The 22,325-nt window shown below is 44.3% G+C and overlaps 2 protein-coding genes across 4 annotated transcripts; both read right to left on the bottom strand.

The window, feature by feature from the left end:
* Nucleotides 1-335: 335 nt before the first annotated feature.
* Nucleotides 336-6,253, bottom strand: kcnj2a (potassium inwardly rectifying channel subfamily J member 2a). 2 transcript variants are annotated; one of them, XM_020658457.3, is made up of 2 exons: nucleotides 6,085-6,253; nucleotides 336-3,582 (listed from the first exon to the last, which is right to left on the bottom strand). In XM_020658457.3, the coding sequence occupies exon 2, from the start codon at nucleotides 3,348-3,350 to the stop codon at nucleotides 2,067-2,069; it is 1,284 nt and encodes a 427-aa protein (XP_020514113.1). In that variant the 5' UTR covers nucleotides 3,351-3,582; nucleotides 6,085-6,253; the 3' UTR covers nucleotides 336-2,066. The 2 variants fall into 2 exon arrangements, with proteins under 2 accessions (XP_020514113.1, XP_020514112.1); XM_020658456.3 differs by having other exon boundaries at nucleotides 336-3,579.
* Nucleotides 6,254-9,349: 3,096 nt separating this feature from the next.
* kcnj16a (potassium inwardly rectifying channel subfamily J member 16a) lies at nucleotides 9,350-20,807 on the bottom strand. 2 transcript variants are annotated; one of them, XM_065950033.1, is made up of 2 exons: nucleotides 20,725-20,807; nucleotides 9,350-13,442 (listed from the first exon to the last, which is right to left on the bottom strand). In XM_065950033.1, the coding sequence occupies exon 2, from the start codon at nucleotides 13,430-13,432 to the stop codon at nucleotides 12,140-12,142; it is 1,293 nt and encodes a 430-aa protein (XP_065806105.1). In that variant the 5' UTR covers nucleotides 13,433-13,442; nucleotides 20,725-20,807; the 3' UTR covers nucleotides 9,350-12,139. The 2 variants fall into 2 exon arrangements, with proteins under 2 accessions (XP_065806105.1, XP_065806104.1); XM_065950032.1 differs by having other exon boundaries at nucleotides 20,629-20,725.
* Between the last annotated feature and the right edge of the window lie 1,518 nt (nucleotides 20,808-22,325).

The following is a 22,325-nucleotide window of genomic DNA, read 5'->3' as shown; positions in this document are numbered from 1 at the left end:
CGACTTTTACATCCTTTTAGCAGTTTTTATCTGAGACCTTCACAGCCCACAGAGAATCAACGGGCCTGAGTCTGCATGTTTATTAAAGTTTTCTCTGAGTGTTCCTTCAGGGTGTGAAGCTTCTTCACTTCTTGGTTGCTTAAACAAAGCGACGGTTGATGAAGTAGTGTTTTATGTTGTTTCCGCATCGTCTGACAGGTATCTGGTTCTACAGAGAAGGAGTTTAGTTTCCTTCCTTCTGAGGTCGGATTCCAACCGACAACGACTACGGCGTCTTATCGGCGGGCCCACAAGAAACACCTTTGAACATGATGCATGAGGAGCCACACAGCAGGTTTCTGACTGTCCACAGACATTTTATTGAAAAAGGAGCAATATAATATCATATACAATATTAATAATAATAATAATAATAATAATAATAATAATAATAACATTAATACAAAAACTGTACATTCCGTTGTTTTGCAGAACATTTGGAAGACTGACACAAAAGAACTGCAACAAAAGGGGGTCAGGGAGGTATTTACACACGTCAGGTCTGCTTTCACTTCTCTGTTTATTTGTATTGATGCAAACTCTCGTGCAGTGAGTGCACCTTCATCAGCCGGGGTTACAGTACGTTTGGACGACATCTGGGTTCTCAGGTGAAACAGGAGCAGTGGTGACGGGGAAGGAAACTGAAGTCTGCAGAAAGCTGCACGAGGCAAACGTGGCAGTCGGATTGTTTTACTTTTGATGATTTCTCTCTAATCATAACACCGTTTTCTGATTCAGACATCAGACATGTTTGTTAGTTCTCTAAAATCTGATCTTTTTGGCACTTCAGACTTTTGGTGTGGCCTCAAGAATCGAGTTTCTTAGGAGTGACACTCCTCAAAGTATGAACCCAGACCCCGGACTACTTTTTGGATCGAGCTCGGCAGAAAAAAAAGTCCGAGCTCTCTTCTACAGTAAAGCCGTCACCACTTTGCTCCAGTTCACTTCCAACGTTAAGGCTTGTTGACGTGGCTCGAGATAAGGAAGTAAAAAAAAAAAAACAATAAACTGTACACACATTCATCAAAAAAAAAAGACTAAAACATTCTACCTCTTTGTACCAAATCGAGCCAGGTGGTGTTTAAAAAAAAAAAGCAACCTATAACTATGATAACAATACTCTTTGGCATTTTTTATCAAAAAAAAAAAAAAAAGCAACATCATAGCAGCACTTTTAAGAAACATTCAGATTCTCATATATCTCCCCGCTCTTTGTTTAAATTAAAGATTCTCCGTCAGTGTGATGTCATTAATACTACCCCCGCTCTCTTGACCACGAGCAGGCATGTTTCTATCGGTCTAACCAGCGATGAACCCCGAAAACCCTAGCATTGCAAAACAAAACAAAAAAAGCAAAAAGATCAGAAATCAGTGCTGTCAAGTCAGAGAGGAAAGTGTAAAGGGAGAAGATGATGCGTACAGAATAGAAAAACATTCTGCCATGTCTTCGGTGAGACCAGCTCCTGAACAAATACTCTACTTGTACCGTCTCCCTCTCCCCCCTCCCCCCCCCCCCCAACCTTTAATGTCTCTTTGGTTCTACAAAAATAAAAAAAGCACAGACAGTTTTTTTATTCGACTATTTTCTAGCAGCACATCAGAACATCTTGTATCAAACGCTCCTCCTGTCTCGGAGCGTCTTGTTCATGCCGGACAAACAAACTGAGACACGCCTGCAATTTTCAAGTCGTCTCCCCCTCCCCTCCCCTCCCCCTCCCCCTCCTCCTCTCTGTCATGTTGCAGTCACCAGAGCACACATTCTCGGGGACTTCATGGAGAATCCTTCCTGCAGTTTGCACATGGTCCATGATCGTAGTGCTTATGTTTTGTCATACTGTATGAGGTCAAAGTTCAAGTTGACCTTTACATACAAAGTCCTAAAACCTTTGCCGCTTCCCACAGCAGCAGTACCGTTTACCGCTCGTCCTCTACCCCCGAGGCCCCCGGCTCGGCTCGCGGCGCCTTCAGGAGCAGAGAGGCGGGTTCTAGACGATCCCTCTCACAAAGAGGTCTGAGGTCCTGATGAGTCATATTTCTGATTCTCGCCTGAGGGGCCGCGGCTCGAGGGGCACCGTGGCCTGGCTGTGCTCGTTCTCCGAGATGTTGTCCGTCTGCGTGCCGTCGGGCCCCACGCTGCCGCCGTTCCCCTCGTCGGCGTCCTCTTTGCTCTCCAGCGCCATCTCGTTCTCGTAGCAGAAGGAGTTGGAGTTGGAGAGGATGTACTTCTTCTCTGCGAGGTCCCGGGCGCTGCACAGCGGCGTGCTCGGCACCTCGTACGTCTTGTGGAAGCGCGAGTAGTCCACCTTGTAGTAGCTCTTCTCCTCGAAGAGCACGGGCTCGAAGCGGTGGCCCCAGAGGATCTCGCCGGCCACGTAGGAGCTGCGGCACTGCGTGGTCATGGCGGTCGCCTCCACCATGCCCTCCAGGATGACCACGATCTCGAAGTCCAGGCTCTCCAGGTCCTGTCGGCTCACGTCGTAGAAGGGGCTGTCCTCGTTGATCTCGTGCACGATGGTGATCGGCGAGACGAGGAAGATGCGGTCGACGCCGCTGTCGAAGCCGACGTCTATGTCCATCTGGTCGAGGGGGATGTACTCGCCCTCCGCCGTCGTGCGCGACTTCAGGAGCTGCGCCCGCACGTGCGCCTCCACCAGGTGGCTCTTCCTCAGGTTGCCCACGCGCCACATCAGGCACAGCTTGCTGTCCCGCATGGCGACCGTGGCGTTGTGGCTGAACACCAGCGTCTCGTTCCGCTTCTTGGGCTTCGCCATCTTGGCCATGACGGCGCCGATGATGAAGGCGTCGATGATGCAGCCCACGATGCTCTGGAAGACCACCATGAAGACGGCGACGGGGCACTCGTCCGTCACGTAGCGGTAGCCGTAGCCGATGGTGGTCTGCGTCTCGATGGAGAAGAGGAAGGCGGCGGTGAAGCTGCCCACGTTGGAGACGCACTTCTGCCCGTCGCTCTCCAGGTCGCCGTGGAAGATGGCCACGAGCCAGAAGACGCAGCCGAAGAAGAGCCACGAGAGGAGGAAGGCGAGGCAGAAGATGATGAACATCCAGCGCCAGCGGACGTCCACGCACGTGGTGAAGATGTCGGCGAGGTAGCGCTGGCCCTTCTCGCTCACGTTGACGAACTGCACGTTGCAGTGGCCGTCCTTCTTGACGAAGCGACTCTGCGGCTGGCGCCTCGTCTGCACCTTGGCCTTGCCGTTCCCGTAGCCGTTGGGCACCGCCATGGTGGCGAGCTTCATGCCGTCCTCCTCTGATGACACAATGCTGTAGCGGCTGGCTCGCACGCTTCCCATCACCTCAGTCGGGGAGGGCTGTGCTGCGTCTGCTCTGGAAAACAGTCCGAGTTTCTGGAAGACGCGTTGGAGAAACAGTTTTGAAACGCGGCGGGGGGACCGGCTCGGAGGAGAAATGGTGACGAAGCGAGGGCGGGGCTGGAGCCTCGCTGGACCCTCTCTCGGTGGAGCGGTGAGGGCGAGGTGGTCACTCCTCCTTCATCAGCTGATTGGACCTCATCGGGTTCATCTGCTTTGAAAACAAACAGAAGATGTCGGTTAGTCAAATAACGTCAATTAGTTCTGCTTGTTCAGCACCAAATCACCAAGTCAAATTCTTTGTATGTGTAAATGTACTTGGCAATAAACCCAGATTCTGATTCTGACTCTGATTCTGATTCTGACTCTGATTCTGACTCTGACTCTGACTCTGATTCTGATTCTGATTCTTTTTTCTTTTTTTTAAAACTTTTTTTATAGAGTTTTGAGACATACAGATATTTGTTCGACGGGTTCTTAAGAGTAGTTTTAAGTAAAAAAAAACAAAAACAAAGAAAAGGAGACAACTGGAACACAACACAAACTAAGCTTGGCCGTTCAACGAGTTACAAAAACAAATAAACACAGTTTGTATTTGAGGTAACTATAGCACATTATACATAAGGGCTATAAAAGACCTGATTGTGATTGTGATTGTGATTAAATTCTTCATGGAAACACTCTTCATGTTTTTCTTCAGCATTAAAGCAACAACTCGTCTTTGAGTTGTCAGAACTGAACGGAGTCGAGGCGAGCATGCAGCCTGAGAAAAACCCATCGACTCTCTTTCTACCCGGGGTCAGACGAGCTCGGGCTCGGCTGTGCCAACAATATTTCATCCAGTGATGACGAATGAAAAACAGAGATATTTAACCCTGATGTGACATTTTCAACTTGCACTGAGAGAGTCCGCCCTGTGATCGCCCTTTAGGTCCCCTTATTGGTCATTTTACAAAGTGGACTTGTTTTCCTTGGCTCGATCGGCCCCTGACTTGATTATTTCCTGGATTGTGGGTTACAGCGTTTCTACAGGATCCCATGGACGCACGGTTTGACTTTATTTTAAACTTTGCAAGCCGGTAATTTGCTGACTGTTATTAAATGTCTGTTTTTTTGATAATTTTCTTCTTTTTAAACATTGCTTAAAAAATGTTGATTCATCTAGGGGTATTCTTTAAATCTTTTTTTCAGGTTAATATATATCTATGGGAGGGGGGGGCGTCGGTTTTGTGGTTAATTTGTAACAAATGTTTCATGTCATGTACGTCTTTGTAACCTGCTACTGGATGCTTTGAATTTCCCTCGGGATCTATCTATCTATCTATCTATCTATTTATCTATCTATCCATCTATCTATCTATCTATTTATCTATCTATCCATCTATCTATCTATCTATCTATTTATCTATCTATCTTGTCAGCTTTTAAATAATTTGCTGCAAGACTCTAAAACAAGCAGAACATGTTACATAAAGTGAATCAAAGCTTCATCAAGCTTTAATGCTGAATATGATGCAAACATTTATCATGGTGTGTTAGAAACCTGACCTCATGCTCCCTCACGTGTTTCATGTTACTACTCTGTTACTTCAGAGAAGAAGCTTCTAAAGTGCGAGCTGCGTCTCCGTCTCTGTGCAGAAGAGAGGCACAGCAGCTTGTTGACTCTCGGAGGCTCCTCTGGGATTTCTCCTCTCATGCTGCAATAATAGCCGTCCTGCGAGGATTCTCCCGGCACTAAGACTAAAACACCACTCATTAGTTTTGGGCTGTCATAGCAACAGAGACTAAATTGATCTGCTGCAGCCTCGCTGTGTTCTCTGTGTTTTGATGCATCTTTGCTCTCAAAAGGCAGAAAGTTTAGGATCAGAAGACACAGCTGCAACCGCAAATCAGAATGAAGTTTCATTTCATCCAAAAACGGGCTGATGCAACTTGTCTTCAAGGCTTTTTTTTTTTTACACATGATGTTGCACATTTGCAGGTTCCACAACAACATTACAAGCCAGTAGCTTCTAATTCATGCACTGCTGACCCTGTTACCTGCTGATGCCCTGTTGCCCAGCGGTGTGTAAACTTACTCAGATGATGACTGATTTGTTGACATTTTAAAAAACTGACGCAGCATGTTTTCTTTCACAGGAGGTGAGGAAGTCAAATCTGAACTTTAGAGACTGTGATTCCTCTTTGAGTTTGTGACTTTAACTCAAAGGATGGACCAGTTATGACTTTGTTATTATACTTAGATTGTCTTGGAGGTTTTTTTTAGCAGTAAGAGGCTGTTAGCAGGCGGACAGAGCTGCTCTCAGAATGCACCACATGCCAGCGACAAATGTTAACAGGTGCGAGGAGAAAAAGGGAGCAGACTTCTGATGCAATCACTCACACACACTCTCTCTCACACACACACACACACACACACACACACACACACACACAGAGGCTTCAGACTGAGACACACAGACACGTTACAGTCGAAACTCACGCCATCACAAACACGCACCCAGATCTTAACATTTAGGACATTTTGAAGCGGACACAGTGAAACCTCTGGCGGCTCACTTGTTGGTGCAGCAGATGTGCGTAAAGAAGGAAATGTGCGCGTCACGGAGAATTTAATCCAACTCAACATGTTGGCCAAAAGTAAACATTTCAGACATGCGCAAAGCACTCATCTCATGTACAATCAAAAGTAATTACTCAGAGTCGTGTAATCTACCTGTTGCTCATTTGTGGACCGGGTCTGTTGCAGTGTGATGAAATATAATCCAGACAGGAATCTCCGCTTCGTGTTATTTGTTTTGGACCGAAAAGCAAAAGAAAAAAACCCCTAAAGTATGAAACTCCCCTCACATCTCTGGAGGACCGGTCTCTGTAATGTGCCTCGCGATGACTTTCCCCAAAGCATTTTAAACAGCACACACCGGCAACGTCCCGCCCCCCGGCTCCAACGGAGAGGGGAGGGGGAGGAGGGGGAGGAGGGGGGAGAGAGAGAGAGAGAGAGAGAGAGAGAGAGAGAGAGCGCGATGAGACAACAGGCGCAATTATGCCGTGTTTGTGATCAATACGGCTGATGTGCGCAGAACACAACATGCGGATTATAGGAGGCAGTTTGACGCTAATTGAGCGACGACGCGTTTCATCTGAATCTGAGGGGAGAGAGCGACAGGAGGGAGGAGGTCAAAGAGTTCAAACAAACACAAATAAATATCAGGACAGCATCAATTCACTTCAAATGTTGTTCATTTAAATACTTCTCATAGTTTTATAACAACACGGGGGTTAAATCATGACTTAAAGGTGTTCCAGCTCTGCTCTGCTCTGAACATCTCTGCATAAAAAAATCAAAATAAACATCAGCTACAACTTTTAGAGAGAGGGGAGGGGTGAGAAGTGTTAAACATTTATTTATCTTATAAAGAATCTCATGATGATCACGTCTCTGAGAGTTGCCTCCTGAGCTCGATGCCACCTGCTGTCTACTGAACGCAAACCAAAACTTCTGATCAGCCCAGTTTTTTCTTTTTTAGTGATATCTGCTGTTTTTATAGATCTTACTTTTTTTTTATTGTGGGTATGGAAAATGTGTTCTGTCGGAAAGAATGACTCACTCAATAAAGGGCCTACATGCCTGTATTATGATATGACTGTCTTTCTCCACTGGGCTATCAAGTTGCTCTGGATGTTTAGACTATGCATCTGTTGCCCTATAATTTTAGGTCAGGCTGAAGTCGTGTTGTCTTTAAGCCGTTGACTAAATCATTCTTCCTGCTTACTAATTCATCCTAAACATGAGCACGCGGGCTGCATGTTTTCCAAAACGGACTTTTGAACTGCCGGTCCCCCCCCCCCTCCCCGCTCTCCCCCCATCCTCTGAGTTTTTTTTCCCCTCTCTCTCTTTCTTTTTGGTTATTTATAGCAGCACATATATTTAGACCAAGCCACCTGTGTCAGTGAACTGTATGCGTTGTGTGTGTTTGCTTTCCATGCCCAATTTCCAGCAATAAAGAGAGCGACGCATGCACGAGCCAATGCTGCGTGTGGACCACAAGGTGGAGAGCTGGAGACTGGAATTAAACACTTAGAACCACACACACACACACACACACACACACACACACACACACACACACACACACACACAGCTCTGCAGTGCAGGCAGGGAGCTGACAGAGGAGGAGGAGACGCTGAATCTGAACTTTTCATGTAACTTGTGAGTTGCAGCGTGCAGGATTCAAACATGTTGTGATAATATTCATGTTACTGAAAGTGAAGAGAGCAGAAAACAACAATACAGTGATGGATTATTTTCTGTAAATTTACATTTGTAGAAGGCACAAAAAAAAAAATACAGTTTTTAAAAAAGAAGTTTGATATACTTTATTAATCCCTGAGGGGAAATTCAAGTTTACGCTCTGTTACAGAGGGACATGCTACACACACACACACACACACTCACACACACACACACACACACACACACACACACACACACACACACACACACACACACACACACACACACACGAACACACAGGCCCAAAATACACACATGCACAAAATGGACCTGTGGACATGCATTAACTGGGAGAGGGTCCTGCTCACAGGGACTGATCCTGAGCTGTAAGGGGTCCGTTGCCTTGCTCAAGGGCACCTCAGCAGTGCAGAAAGTGACCTAGCAGAAACAGACAATACTTGGATAGTGTCCAATACCAGGACTTGAACTGTTGACCCACTGGTTCCAAACCCAGGTCCATACAAACTGACCCACTGCCACAAAAATATATTAAACACAAATATTTTCAGTCTGTTATTTCCTTTATTTATTTAATTTATGCATGTCACTTTGCTGGGCTGCATGGTTCTGCAGTGGTTATCTCTGAAGCCTCACAGTGAGGAGGTTCCTGGTTTGAATCCCTGTCTGACAGGAGTCTCTCTGTGTGGAGTTTGCATGTTCTCCTCATGCATGTGTGGGTTCTCTCCGGCTTCCTCCCACAGTCCAAAGACATGCTCAATTTTTCTGCTCTTTATATATTCATTTTTTTAACTTCTGTCTTGTAAAGCAAAGAACAAAAAATGAGAATGTTCCTGAGTGTAATTACCGGAGCGAATAGAGAACAGTGTCCAGTCAAAGAGGACGCTGATCGACCAATCAGATGACAGTTTGCATAGCAACTAATAAAAATGCATCCATTTTATTTGGCTTTCTTCGATCCACGCCTTCAGTGAGTGACAGACACATAAAGACCTCACAGTAAATGCACGCCGTCTTGATCACGTGCCCGCCTGCTGCCACCGCTACAGTGTGAATGATGTCATTGATCTATGTTGGGTCTAGGATGAGAAGAATGTGTGTTTTTTAATGGGATTACTCACTGATTCAAACAACAGCAGCTCGTTAACAAGCTGCGTCTGGTTACTTTTGTCTGTCGGGTTACGAGGCTTCAAAGTGGCCTTCCTGGAAACAGGATCCGTGTCAGACAGCTGCAGGAGAATCAGAGGAAGGTGAAGATGCACTGCAGACATTTACAAACAACCCCTTTGTTGAAATGGTTTACTTTGGGTGTTCTCTGATACGCAGTATTATTTTATTAAAATCTCATTAATGCCATTTTATAGACAATGTTGGGACACATTTCCTCTTATTGTTGTTTGCACATTTTTAAAGGATAAAATATATTAGTCAACAGTCTGAGACGAGACACAGGCTCCATTATACGTTTATCTGTGAGAGGGTTTGAACCAGCTTTGGATAGCATGACCATCGGTGTATTTGTGGCCGGCTGTGGCTCAGTGGTAGAGTCGGTCGTCTCTCAACTGGAAGGTCGGGGGTTTGATCCCCAGCTCCTGCAGCCTCATGTCTGATGTGTCCTTGGGCAAGCCTCTACTATCAGTGTGTGAATGTGTAGGTGTGACCTGCAGGTGTGAAAACGCTTCGAGGACTCAGAAGTCTAGAAAATAAAAATACAAGCTCCATTTGACAAATTACCAAACACGTTATTCAACCACCACAAACATAAAGAAAACTTTATTACATGTTTCTCATACAAACGCTCACAACATGGGACACTCCTCTCAAATTCCACTCAAATTTAAAATAAAAACATCTTGATATTTACTCTAAAAATATGTAGAGCCATCCCTCTTAAAGGTAAAGTCAGTAGCTGTCCCTTCTGGGCCTCCATACATGTGTGGTGGTGACTGTGTCTGCAGAGACTCTGTCCTCTCACTGGATTTTACTGTTCTGATTTGTGACGGTTGACTCGGGACGTTTCTGGGCGGGGAGCGCAGCAGGTGAGTTTAGGAGTGGATACAATTCAGTGATTGGACGTGATTCAAATCGGGGAATACAGCAAGGAAGAGAAAATATAATCACAGTGAGGGGAAACACCAAGGGGATAAATTGTGTTGTCTTTTACCCGCGGACGTGGCGTTGGTCTGCTTCCTGTTGGACAGGCAGGTGCTAACAAAGATGGTTAGCTTGTGCTAGCGTGTGTTAGCTTGCAGTGTAGGTACAAGCAGTAAAAACATACACTACATCCTGCAGGGGGCGGAGCTTCTGGGGGTGATGAACCCAGGAGGAGGAGGGGCCATGTTTGAATGTTGGATTTGCAAACTACAATGAACATTACTACTGACTCTACCTTTAAAAAAGTAACATATATTTTAAGTTTATGTGTAGTTGTATTCATCACATCATTCTTACACTTTAGTTAAGACGTTTCACCACGAGCTCCACATTTAGTAAAAAAAAAAACTTTTCCAAACCACTTACAAATACACCTCTTCTATCATTATTATCAATCAGGTCTACAATTACTTTAACATGAATACTACAATCAATATTTCAAAGAACAATCCTCAGTCTGAACATAAAAAGATTTATATTTTTTATTAAAGGTGACATATCATCCTCCTCTTCTTCAGTTTAAATAAGTCTCAGAGCTCCTCAAAACATGTGTGTGAAGTTTCTTGTTCTAAATCCACTCTGATCCTGTATTTGATCATGTCTATAAACCCCTCTATTTCAGCCCTGCTCAGAACAGGCTGTTTCTGTGTCTGTACCTTTAAATATGTAAATGAGCTGTGTCTGACCGCGCCCCCTCTCTGGAAGGGCTCGGGTGTACTCGGTGCTTTCTCACTCTTTCACCCACCTGGGGCTTTCACCCAACTGGGGGAGGGGCTACTGCCCTTTGTGATGTCATGAAGGGAAAATCTCCAAACGGCCTGTTTGAGCACACATTTTCTGAAAAGTGGAGCAGGCAGAAGACGGAGAGAATGGACTTTTCTCATCATTGGGGGGTTTGTAGACGGACTAGAGACACATGTTAGAGTTAGAGGAACATGGTGAAGTGGAAGTGGACAATATGTGACTGTAGTAAAAATCACTATTTGTTTCCTTTCACTTCACTCTTTTCCTACTGCACCTCCTTTAGTACACTTCCTGGTTTCTCACTCTCTCGACTCTCCACCTTGATTGGTTGTTGTTTGCACTCTGTCACTAATTAATTAGATTGAATTCACCTGCCTACTCCTTATTTAAGACTGCACTCCCTTGCACTTGTGTTTTCATCCTCACATGGGGCGGCAGTTCAACAATGGTAAGGTGGCTTTCACTCCTATTTTAGTTACTATCTAGTCCATTTTAATTTGTCCTAAGCACTTTATTTATCTTTATTTCCTTTCCGAAAGTAATGTAATTTGCTTGTTTATTGTACTAATAGTATTTTATTTTGTCTTTCAGCATGGATGTTCAATCCCATGTGTGTCTTAGGTTACCCTCATGATTCACCTAACTTGAAAAGAAATAAACCTGTTACATAAAAATCATGTCTTGTTGAATTCCTGCATCCTGACCTGATGCCCCATGGTGATCGTACCTCAAATTTGAACCCTTCTTAACAGTGACAGTAGTTAAAACAAAATAAATTATAGAAAGTATTCATATAAACTTTCAAATGTATTGCTCTCTCACTTTATATGGTTAGTCCCAGACACTTGTGTTTTCAGCAAAATATCAGAAAACCTGTATCCTTAGCTGGTGAATATCAGTAGCGCTTCATAAATTGGACCTTGAGTCGAAGCAGATAGCAGGAGCTATTAGTCGCCGCTATCCATTCTCAATGAATTCCCCCTGAGCCATGCTCTTGCTCCTGCATACCACTCTGGTTAAAATGCTCCGAAAGACAAATCCAAAAAACTCTTCTGCAACAATGATGTCAGCGTCCAATGCAATGTTTCATAGGGATAGGGGCCAGTTTGGTAGACAGCAACAATCCTATCTCAGATATTGTTATACAGCAAGCGGGCTAAACTAGAGACGTGGGTATGGTAAACAGTATGCATGATACACGTCAGAATTTTGGTAATTTTTATATAGAGTTTGCTGTCTTCTTTACTTCGACATTAAGCTTAAAGCATTGCTATAGTAGCCAGAGTTTCAGCGCTACTATCTTTCTGATGAGAAGTTTGAGGATGTGATCTTGACCCCTGAAAAACATATCTAACAATTCCTTCAACATCCCATATTTAGCCAATGAGCTGGTTGTAAAGCTTTGGTTGAAAGGGAGGGGTGTCACCTTTACAGCTTAAAAAAGGGTCTTTGTTCTCAAGACTCAGATTTAGCTGGAGCATCACTTTAAACAAAAAGAATGCTGAAAAACACTACCGAACTGTCAACCTTCCTGCATTTAATTAGATTCACCACCATCTGAATATTTCTTCCCCCCCCCAAAGCACAGTGTCTGGACCCCTACAACATCCTGGTTCTTCTTTTATATCTCTGGACTCGTGATGTCATTTGGCAGAGTCAAAGTGTCATGATGTCGACTGTCTGCTGGAGATGTTGAAACAGTTGCTTCGGTGCGGATGTCATTTACAAGTTCCACCGTTACCGTTGGAGGTTTCAGGAGTTTCTCTTCATGATTTTGCTGTGGGGACTTCGGAGAGGGGCGCGGGGAGGAGCTCGGTGAAAGGCGGGGGGAATGCCTAGGGGAAGGTCGAGGGGAATGTCGAGGGGAATGTCGGGGGGAGGGCCTCAGCTGCTTCCTGTGTTCGTACTCCTCGCCGCTGACCTCCGGCACCAGAACCTTTGCGGTGTGGTTGAACAGCATGTAGTCCACCCTGTAGTGCCTCCTGCTGACCCGGATCATCTCCTGGAACAGGTGACCCCAGAGGATTTCAGGAGGTGTGTACGAGGTCCGGGTCTGATGCAGTATACCGGTGGAGTCGTCCGTGTAGGTGAACGACACCACCAGCTCAAAGTCTGATTTCCGTAGATCGGCCAGACTCATCTTGTACAGTGGGCTGCCGGGTTCGATCCTGTGGGAGATGGTGGTGGGCGTGGCCAGGATGATGTACTTCTGCTGGATGAGCAGATCCTCGTAGGTCACGTCCATTTTCCCGGTGGCGTGCACCGTCGAGCGCACGATCTGGCCGAGAGCGGTCCCCTCCACGAGGTGATGCCTGCGGAAGTCCCCGACCCTCCAGGAAAGACACAGGAAACCATCCCGAAGATTGATGACCGCACAGGTACTGAAGCCCACCGTCTGCGCCCTCTTCCTAGCCGACGCCATTTTGGCCACCACGATTCCGATGACGAACGTGTCGATGAAGCAGCTGATGACGTCTTGTATGGTCACGATGATGATGGCGATCATGCAGTTCTCCGACATTCCCCTGAAACCGTAGCCGATGGTGGTTTGGGTTTCCAGCGAGAAGAGGAAAGCGGCGGTGAAGCTCCGCACCTCGTACATGCATGGATTTTCGTTCGTCTGGTTTTGGATGTCACCGTGAGCGAGCGCGATGACCCAGTACTGGATGCCGAAGAAGAGCCAGGAGAGGATGTAAGACAGGGCGAATATCAGGAACATCACCCTCCACCTGATCTCCACCAGGGTGGTGAAGATGTCGGTGACGAACAGCAGCCACTCCTCGGGAACGTGGCGGAACACGACGTTGCAGCTGCCTTCTTTGCGAACGTATCGATGTTTCCTCGGCTGAGGTCCATTCTCTGCCTTCACCATGATGTCATCGGTGGGGCTGACTGAGGTATATTGTTTATCCATCTTCAAGAGTCTGTTGGGAACATAATGAAAAATCAGTTAGCTGTTTTATTCATCAGCACTTCCCTGAAATATATGATGCAATCTTTAGGACTTGTAGGTGATTTTACTCAACGCTGGTGTCTTTTGATTGGATAGGACAGAGGATAGAGTAACCAGGGAATAACATGCGGGGAAGGAGCCACAGGCTGGACTTGAACCCGTCCGTTTGGAGAACTACAGCATAGGTCACGACCTAATGAATCTGCGCTCTGGTAATGATACTTTTAATGCAGAGATTCAGGTTTCCTCCTTATATCCCAAATATTCTTGGTTGGAGCCTAAATCCTTTTGTGCAAGCAGTTGCTATAAATCAATCCCTGATCAGAGTCCTACATCTGCAGCATTTCCTCAATGGAAACTAAGAGATTTGTTGTATCTAGTTTAGTTGTTCAGCTGACCCAAAATGTTGAGCGGAAGGTCAATAGAGAAATGCAGGTCAACAGGAGCAGACAGACGAGACCAAACAGCCACTGAAAGCTGTCTGATCTCTGACCCACATGAGGAGGTCCAAATGTGCAACACAAATCTGAATTTGTCGTCCAATTGTGGGTTTTCCTTGTGTATACTTTCTGCACCAAATGAGAGGGGGTATTATAGAAATTCTCCTAATACGCTTCTCTCAAATCTCCCTCAAGTAAAATTAAAGAGGACATATAATACCCCTTCTCCACCTTTTCCAACAGTCCCCTCCTCCACCTTTTCAAACAGTCCCCTGTGGTCTAAATGAAACATCTGTGCTGTGCTTTGGTCAAAATATAACATGAATCAAGCACCAGAGGAGGTTTGTGACCCTGTATAAACCAGCTCTCTCAGAACGCTCCGTTTTGGTGTGTGTGTCTCTTTAAATGCAATGACCCCCCCCCAAGTTTTCCCCGTAGACATCACTCCTTCGCTAGCGAGAATAGAAATGGCAGACCTTCGCAAAAGTTTTGTTCTAGGCCTGAGGTTTAGTCCATGGGTGGAGATACCAGGGAAGGGGAGTGGGATTTTTTTTTTTACCAGAATCCCACTGTGACATCACGAGGAGAGCACATTTGAAACGGAGCATTTTTCTTTGTGTTGTAAGACTTATGCAGACCACAAACAAATGACTGGATGGGTTTATTTCACATTTTGTGGGTCAGTAGACTCTCAGGTTACCCAGATAAAAACAAGTGTACAAGTGGATTTTTCATAATATGTCCCCTTTAAAGATTTTGTAGTAAGGCGAATATGTATGACCGTAAACAAATCATTCACAGAGAAGCAGAGTTATTAACCACACCTTGTTTGTAAGCTACAGCTCAGTTTGATTAATTCTGCTGCTGATTGAAAACATACATACATCTGCATGTTGGAAAAGGAAATGACTAAAACTAGCAGGTGGACACAAACATTCAAATGGCTCGCCCTGTTGCCGTCTTATACAAAAACAAAACAAAGAAACAGCCATCCACTTGAACTGGTTTCGCCCGTCTTGTTACTGGAGGAAACAATGAACAGCAGAGTCTTCATTTTATCAAATTGTTGGCTTAACGCTGGAGCGTCCTCTCTCTCGTGTAGCATCTCACATACATGTCCAGTATGCAACTCTTCACTTAAACGGGATGAAAAAATCCCTGAGAGGAATTATGAGAAAGCTTAAAATTTTTGTTGTGATTTTCTCGTTGTGCATTATAGTTTAATTCACAGATTTTTGTCCATGATTTAGTCTGTGGAGGTCTATCTCTTATATTTCAATGTGCCTGTTTTTACTGAGTCAAAATGTAACCGTAATGGGGAGGTTGCATGGAGATACAAAACTCAAAGAAACAGTCTTAGCTTGAGCTGCATTTCTTTCTGACACTCATGTTGCCTCTTTATTAACTTCTTCATTTGTTTCTCTTTGTTTACCAAACAAAGGAAACCAAAGGTGCCGCCAAGTTGCAACCTCCAGTGGGGAAAAAATGACGCCAATTCTGACGTATTAAAAAAAAACTGCAGTTCCTCGAGTGTCCACTTGGGGCTGTCTCCAAAAGAACCAGACGTCCCACACACACCCCATATTAAAATATCTGTTTTGACAGCAGAGATGAACATGTTTACAGCCTGGTACAAAAAAATGGGTTGGTCTTATTAGTTGATGCGTTTTTGGCACTCATTCAAGCATTCAAATTATTCATAACAAGGAGCGTGACAGATCTGACTGAAAGCCGCGTTTCAGCTCCAGCTCTTTGTCTCTTGTTACCTTGACACTAAGTTTGATAGAGTCAGCATTTCCAATATGACCGCTTCCATGGGCAGACTTCCAGAACGTCCCTTCAGACACCAATAGGTGACGTCATCAGGCTTCGTCCATTATTATTTACAGACTTTGGGTGCAGCACAAACTGTACCTTTACTCAGGATTACTAACACTTTTAGTTTTATCTTCTCTCTACATTAAGTTAATCTCCACTTGGCATCCTAAAAATGTGTGTTGTCGGTAAAAGAATTAGCATTAGTTGATTAAAACAGCTACAACTCTGTAAGTGCATCAACAGGTTTTAGAATAGAAGACGTCTTTCTTTAGGATGTCTCCTTCCGCATTACACATTAAGTCATGTTTCCATGCAAAGGTTTCTGTTGTCTAGAGCAATGGAGTTTTTTTTTTTTCCAGGGTGGAGGTCAGATCTGTCCGAGGGCCAACAAAGGAAGCGCCACAGCAGTGAACCGGTCTAAGTTAGCCGGGGAAAAAAAACGAATGTGGAAACTGGAATAGTGTCACGGTGCGATCACGGGCAGAGGAAGGATCAATCACAGCCAAACCACTGAGAGCATCCCTCTCCGCCCAAACAAATGGGGTTTGAATCACCGCTATCTGACTGAGTGAACTGGGCTCCGCTCACAGACTCCACTTTATCCTGGCTGCAGCCGACGCGCACGCTGCCAGACTGTGGAGCCCGGCGCATGAGCTCATAGAAACAACGTCCCGTTAGCTTCCCATGAACCCTCAGTACTCTGCTAGCATCCTTCTGGAAAAGCAAAAGCAAAGGGCGGAAGGGACAGTGGCACGCATAGGTTATTAGTTACACAACAAAGCAACACAACATGGAAAGTGTTGAAGCTGCGGTCTTCGCTCTGCAACTCCTGTCACTTATAAGACTTATTGTTGTTATCTGTTCCCAAAGTGCATCTAGAAATGGATGTAGAAGCTTTGACTGATGACCTTCTCTTCTCTGTGACTCAGGACATGTTGATCTGTGTTTTCTGTCTGTGTCTTTGTCTCAGCCAGGACCCTTAACGAGATTCTTAACCTCACTGAGGTTCTCCTGGTTAAATACATTTAAATAAATCAAATATCTTTCCCTACTCACTCACTCTCTCTCTCTCGCCCTGATTTCTGACTCTTCCCACTGTCCTTTCTCTAAATAAAGGCACAAAACGTAAACCTTTAAAAAGAAACAGACTCCTTTTTATCAAACCAGAAGATTCATTAGTTATGAGAAAATTAATCAGCAGGTCATTTGACAGTAAAAAAAGAGCGTCAGCCCTCACTCTGCATTAACTCTGCATAATATATGTAGACTTTGTCACTCTTACAAAGAAGGTTTAAAAGAATTGAAAGTGAATCCAATCTGAACCTTTCAGTATCTTAATGGAGTTAAAAATGCAACTAGAAAACTCCCTGCTTTTTTTAATTTGGAGGAACTGTTAAAGGAGGGATTCATGACAAAAAAAGGAATTGATTTGGTGAAGGAGAAGACTTCTAAATCAACACTGAATGTTTTTATTAAATGATTCAAGACATCCAGAGAGGAGTTTAAAAACAACTTCCATCACTTGCTTTCTGCTGATCATATTTCATACGACTGTCTCATAAAAAGATTCCTTTGTTTCAAAGAGGAAAGGAATATATCCGCGGTATTTTCAAAGCTTGTCCCCGTTGAATCATTAGCTTTTAGTTCATGCATGGTGTGGTTTCCCCCTCGGTGTGTTGTGTTGACCCACTAGGTCGAGCTGTTTGCTCCACACTCGCTCTGCCCCCTTTGTGCAGCTCTGTGTACAAAACAAGACGTCCCACAGAGCAAAACTCTTACAACCAAAACACACCGCCCGACCTCTGCCACTAAGTTTCCACTGCACTTTGTTTGAACGAAGCTGTGATGCTTCATGTTCCTGAGGTTTGACCCGTGTCTCCGTCAGAGGATCCTTTTTGTGTCCTTTACAGTCAAGACTCCAGGTCGCTCAATGTGATGAACTCTGGAAACGACTAAGGCAATCGGCTTGTTTCCCCCTCCTGCTCGGGGCACTTACAACTCCATTACACGCTCCCTTACTGCAAATGACATTGTGGCACCCATCTGTGGTTCACTGGAACAGAACTGAGCACACGTGTGGCTAGTCTTAACTCTGCCCCGGAGCCTTCTGCCACCTCTGATGACCTTCAAAACCTCCACGCTGCGAAACATTTCCATGTTAACAAGTCACTGAGGCTCTACCTCGCTTGTCAAATTAACCTTAAGAACCCATTAAGATTTCTCTGCTTTTTCTGCAAGACAAGAGTCAAAAAGTGTTGAACTTGATCTGCATTTCATGTTTTAGAAGTTCGTCTGAATACACCTTAAGAGCCGGAGTGCTCCGACTCTTACACTTGACTTGTGTCTTTTCATTTTCTCGTCCTGAAAGTTAATGTTTTATCCGAGGCTTCAAAGTGCCAAGTGGCCCCCGGGCACGTGTTCGGTTTGGTTTTTTGCTTCATCTGAAGAACCTTAATGTTGCTTTAAAGAGGAAGCAGGTGCAGCATGTCAACATTGAAAACATAGATTTCCACCACACAGATTCAGTTTCCTTCAGCGCCTCCTCTCCTCTTTCTGTCTTTTCAGAGTTGGAGTTAAACTTTAGAGCGGGACGCTGACGTTAAAGAAGTCGTCTGTCAGTCTATAACTCATTCATCTCATGTCTCGTGACAAGACAACCTGACCCTCAGTGTCACCAGCCCGGCACGCTTCACTGTTTTTAAGATCAATAGTGTCTTATTTATAAAACAGAGTGGGAGCTGTTGTGTCAGCAGTGACGCTGCCTCACACATCCATCACTTGTTTCCTTTAATACAGAATATCTGACATGACAACCAGGCTAATGAATAATATTCAAATAAAAGTTTGTGCATGGATACAAACTCACTTTTTAAATGTGTCTTTTAAGATTTTCAACTGGCAGTACAGCTGTCACCAGACCAGACTTTCAAATGCCGATTTGATTCTAGTAAAAATCAAACAATACAGATACCTGTTTCTATTCCACGGCAACATAAACAGGAGTCCTAGGCACGCTAGATTAGGTCATATCTCGTTTCTAATTACTAAAAAGATGGAGGCAGACTCCTGCACTGTTTCAGTTTCTTCAATTAGTGATTTTCAGTTAGAAGAAGGATCATCACAGCACCCGTTTTTTAAACTTCAATATTAAAGGAGATCTATTGTACTCATGTTCACCATTACTTATGTAAGTCTGGGACACCTGCTGAGTAGCGCTGCGAGATGTGTAGCTCAAAAACCTCCTTATTTATCTGATACCAGCGGCCCTCATCTCATCCTCTGCCTGACATGGTTAATTTCAGCTGCTGTCTCTTTAAGGCCCGCCCTCCCCACGTTCCTACTCTCCTCTGATTGGCCAGCTCTGTTTGCAGTCGCAGGGACATTTGAGTGAGCTTCCTGATGGGTGCGTCCTTGAAAGAGCTGCCGCGGTGGGCGTGTCCACAACAATAACACTTGCACCCATTTCCAAAAAAAAAAAATATATTCAAAGTCAAATTTAGAGCCAGACCGATAAATCATCCAGCCGATATTATCATATCGAGTGACAATCGGTATCGGCTAATTTTATCTCTGATACGTGCTGATATCCTTGATTTATTCACCAGTATTTGACACTAGCAGTTCTCTTTCACCAGCAGAGGGCGCTATATGGATTACAACAAGCATCATGACTCTCCAGAGTGTCGGGCGGTGATGCTCGTACATGCTCAGTTATTTTACAGTCGAGTGACCATCTTGTCTTCATTAAATATCTTTACCAAAGTATTTGATAACTGCATTTGAGGGATCAACACATAACTATATATTTCTCTACAAATCGAAGATCGATCTAAGAAAGATATCGACCGATATATCGGTATCAGATTTCTCCTCTCACCAATATCAGTATCAATATCGGCCCAAAACTCCCACATCGGTCGGGCCCGAGTCAAATGATCTTTAATGATTAAAGTCAACCTAACCAGGTTTTAAAAAATAACAAAACCTTAACTCTGTTTTGTTTAGTTTAAGGACCTCTGTGCTTAAAAAAACTCAAGAGAATCTAACAGGGAGCCTTCAGAGAGCTCTCATGTCCTGTGACTACAATCTTTACATGTTTATGTTCATAAATCTGCACCGTCTTTATTTTTAAAAAAAGCATAGAGAAATAAAAACATGCAATGTTTTCATCACACATTTCAAATAACAGCTGCGAGAGCTACACGTCCATGTTGGTGATTCTTTCCTTCATTTTCAGACTTTATGATCTGAAGCAGGAGAAGAAGAATGAACAGATTTTCAGGCCATTTTCTTTCTAAAAATCTGCCTTCTTTTTAAAACATTCAATATCAACCATTCTTCCCCTTCCTTTATACAGAAGTCATTGTGAAACATGATCGCAAACAGCACTTATCACCTTGACCACATCTTGTTCAGTGTTTGAAACACTCAGGCTCTTAATGCAGCCGCTCAGATTACCGATTGTTCTGCTGACCACCTCCTTCACAGACTAAATGGGACACCTTCAAAATAAGCAGCAGCAGCAGCAACGTCTAATTTGACAACTTCATCTGAGTATTTGTGAAGAAAAAAAACAGTTTTCAGTCGCTTATGTGGAAAACAGAAGTTGTTAGAAAGCCTGTGTAAAACTTTAACATCATTTCAGGACATGCAGTTAATGTTTGCCCGAGCGTTTATACTCAAAGTGAGAAGAAAGTCGGATTAGCAAATGTTTGGCATTTAAACGGTTTTAGATTTGATTTTAGATTTCACGCACGAGCTCATCAAACCCACCTGCTCTACATCTGATCTTCTACCTTTAAAGGTCAATTTGATATCGGATTTAAAACTCCAACACTGCAGCTTCAAATCTGCACAAACACAACAGAACACAAACAGATTTCACAGGTTGATTCCTACCTTGTAGTTCCAATTAAAGCTGAGCAGTGTGTGCGTGCATGTCTGTGTGTGTGTGTGTGTGTGTGTGTGTGTGTGTGTGTGTGTGTGCGTGTGTACCTGAGTGGGAAGCTCTCCACAGAGTTGTACAGTAGCTCAGCGGTCACCTGCTGGAGTGAACCCGCCCACCTGTCACTGCAAAAAAAACTAAAGATTAACACCTCCCTTCAGCATCACATGGTGCGATGATGAGTGTTTGTGTTTGTGTGCAGGAAGCTGTGAATATGCATGAGTGTGTGTTCAAGGTAAGAATCGGACATGCAGGTGTGTATTGGAGCTTTTTACAGCTGTATGAGAAAAAAATGATGAACAGACACCGAGTGTGTTTGTGGTCGCTTCATTAAACAGTTTGAAGAGATGCAGGAAAAAACAGTTTTACAAATCTTTCAAAACAATATTGTAAAAATCTGCAGTCTTTTACTTTTTATCTTCACTTAAAGCAGCAGTATGTAACTCTGCCCCTAGTGTTTAAAATGGGTACTGCAGTCTAAATTCTAAACATCATAGAGAGCTGTCTCCCCCCCTCCTCTCTAGAGTGGATGCTCACTCAGGTCACCATGTGGTGGACTCTGAAGCTTCAGTGTTTATCCAGCTCTGCATGGGTCTGTAAACCTTTCTGTGTTCTAACCTCTCTCCATTTTTCAAAAGCATCTCCAATATTGATCCTAGTTTGAGCACGTTTCTGCTCGTGGAGCTTATTAGAAACATGCAGAGGCTTTTTAGGTCGGGTACAATCACTTCTATCTGAACCACTTCTCTTGACCGCTTCCATCACTGCAACACCTGTTGACCTGATAACTGCTCTCATATCTGACAAACCGAGGGGCGTCCAAAGCATGTGGGTGGTGGGGGGTCGCCTTAAAACCGCCTACCTTCTCTGGTCCAAACAGAATCTAAAGTTAGAAGGTAGGACATGAGGATGTTGTTTCTGTGTCTGACTTCCTGTCCCGCTCGTCTGTTCGGTGATGTAAAGGACTCTGGGGTCACTTCATCCATCACTTGCACAGAAGAAAGGTTTGAGGATTTTGAACAGAAAAAAAAACACAGCTCTGAGGGCACTCAGAGAGCACAGACTGCCGCCATGGCCAACAGTCCAGTATGATGCACAAAATCTACAAGTGCAACCACCATGTCTGGATATAATAGTCTCATCCGCTATTACCGCTCGTTTGTGAGTCAGATCAGGATCTTGTCCACAATTTAATGGCTCCTTCTGTTTGCCAGTGCAACGCCCTTCGATCAAAGTTCATACAAACCGGGCCAGTTCTCAGTAATACTGCTGACCGACACACAAACTGAAACTTAAGGCATATCCTCCTCGGCGGAAAAAAACGAGACATCATTAGATGAAATTGCTACCTTACACTGACCAATGCTCCGAGGTTTATTTTCTGTTTTGGCTGCGCGGTCAGCCGAGTGTCTTTACCTGTTCATAACAACACATGGACGAGGATTTCACCTCCTCTTTACATCTTCAGATTAAACTTCTTCATTCACAACAACAGATTATAAATCTCTCTCCATTCTTTGAAAACCTCTCGGCCCCAAAAGACTTCAGATCCCTTATTCCCAGCCTGAGACTCCTTAGAGAGCTTCACTCACTTTAAGAACTAAAAAAAACAACTCTCCTCATTGTCCAGATGAGAAGGCTTCATTCAGGT

This window comes from Labrus bergylta, chromosome 21 (genome assembly GCF_963930695.1).
Source record: "Labrus bergylta chromosome 21, fLabBer1.1, whole genome shotgun sequence".
In the NCBI taxonomy this organism is placed as follows: domain Eukaryota; kingdom Metazoa; phylum Chordata; class Actinopteri; order Labriformes; family Labridae; genus Labrus; species Labrus bergylta.
This window is presented reverse-complemented; position numbering and strand designations above follow the sequence as displayed.

Excerpts from the sequence above, each read along its gene's own strand:
- kcnj2a (XM_020658457.3), bottom strand. The coding sequence starts at position 3,350 with ATGGGAAGCGTGCGAGCCAGCCGCTACAGCATTGTGTCATCAGAGGAG.
- kcnj16a (XM_065950033.1), bottom strand. The coding sequence starts at position 13,432 with ATGGATAAACAATATACCTCAGTCAGCCCCACCGATGACATCATGGTG.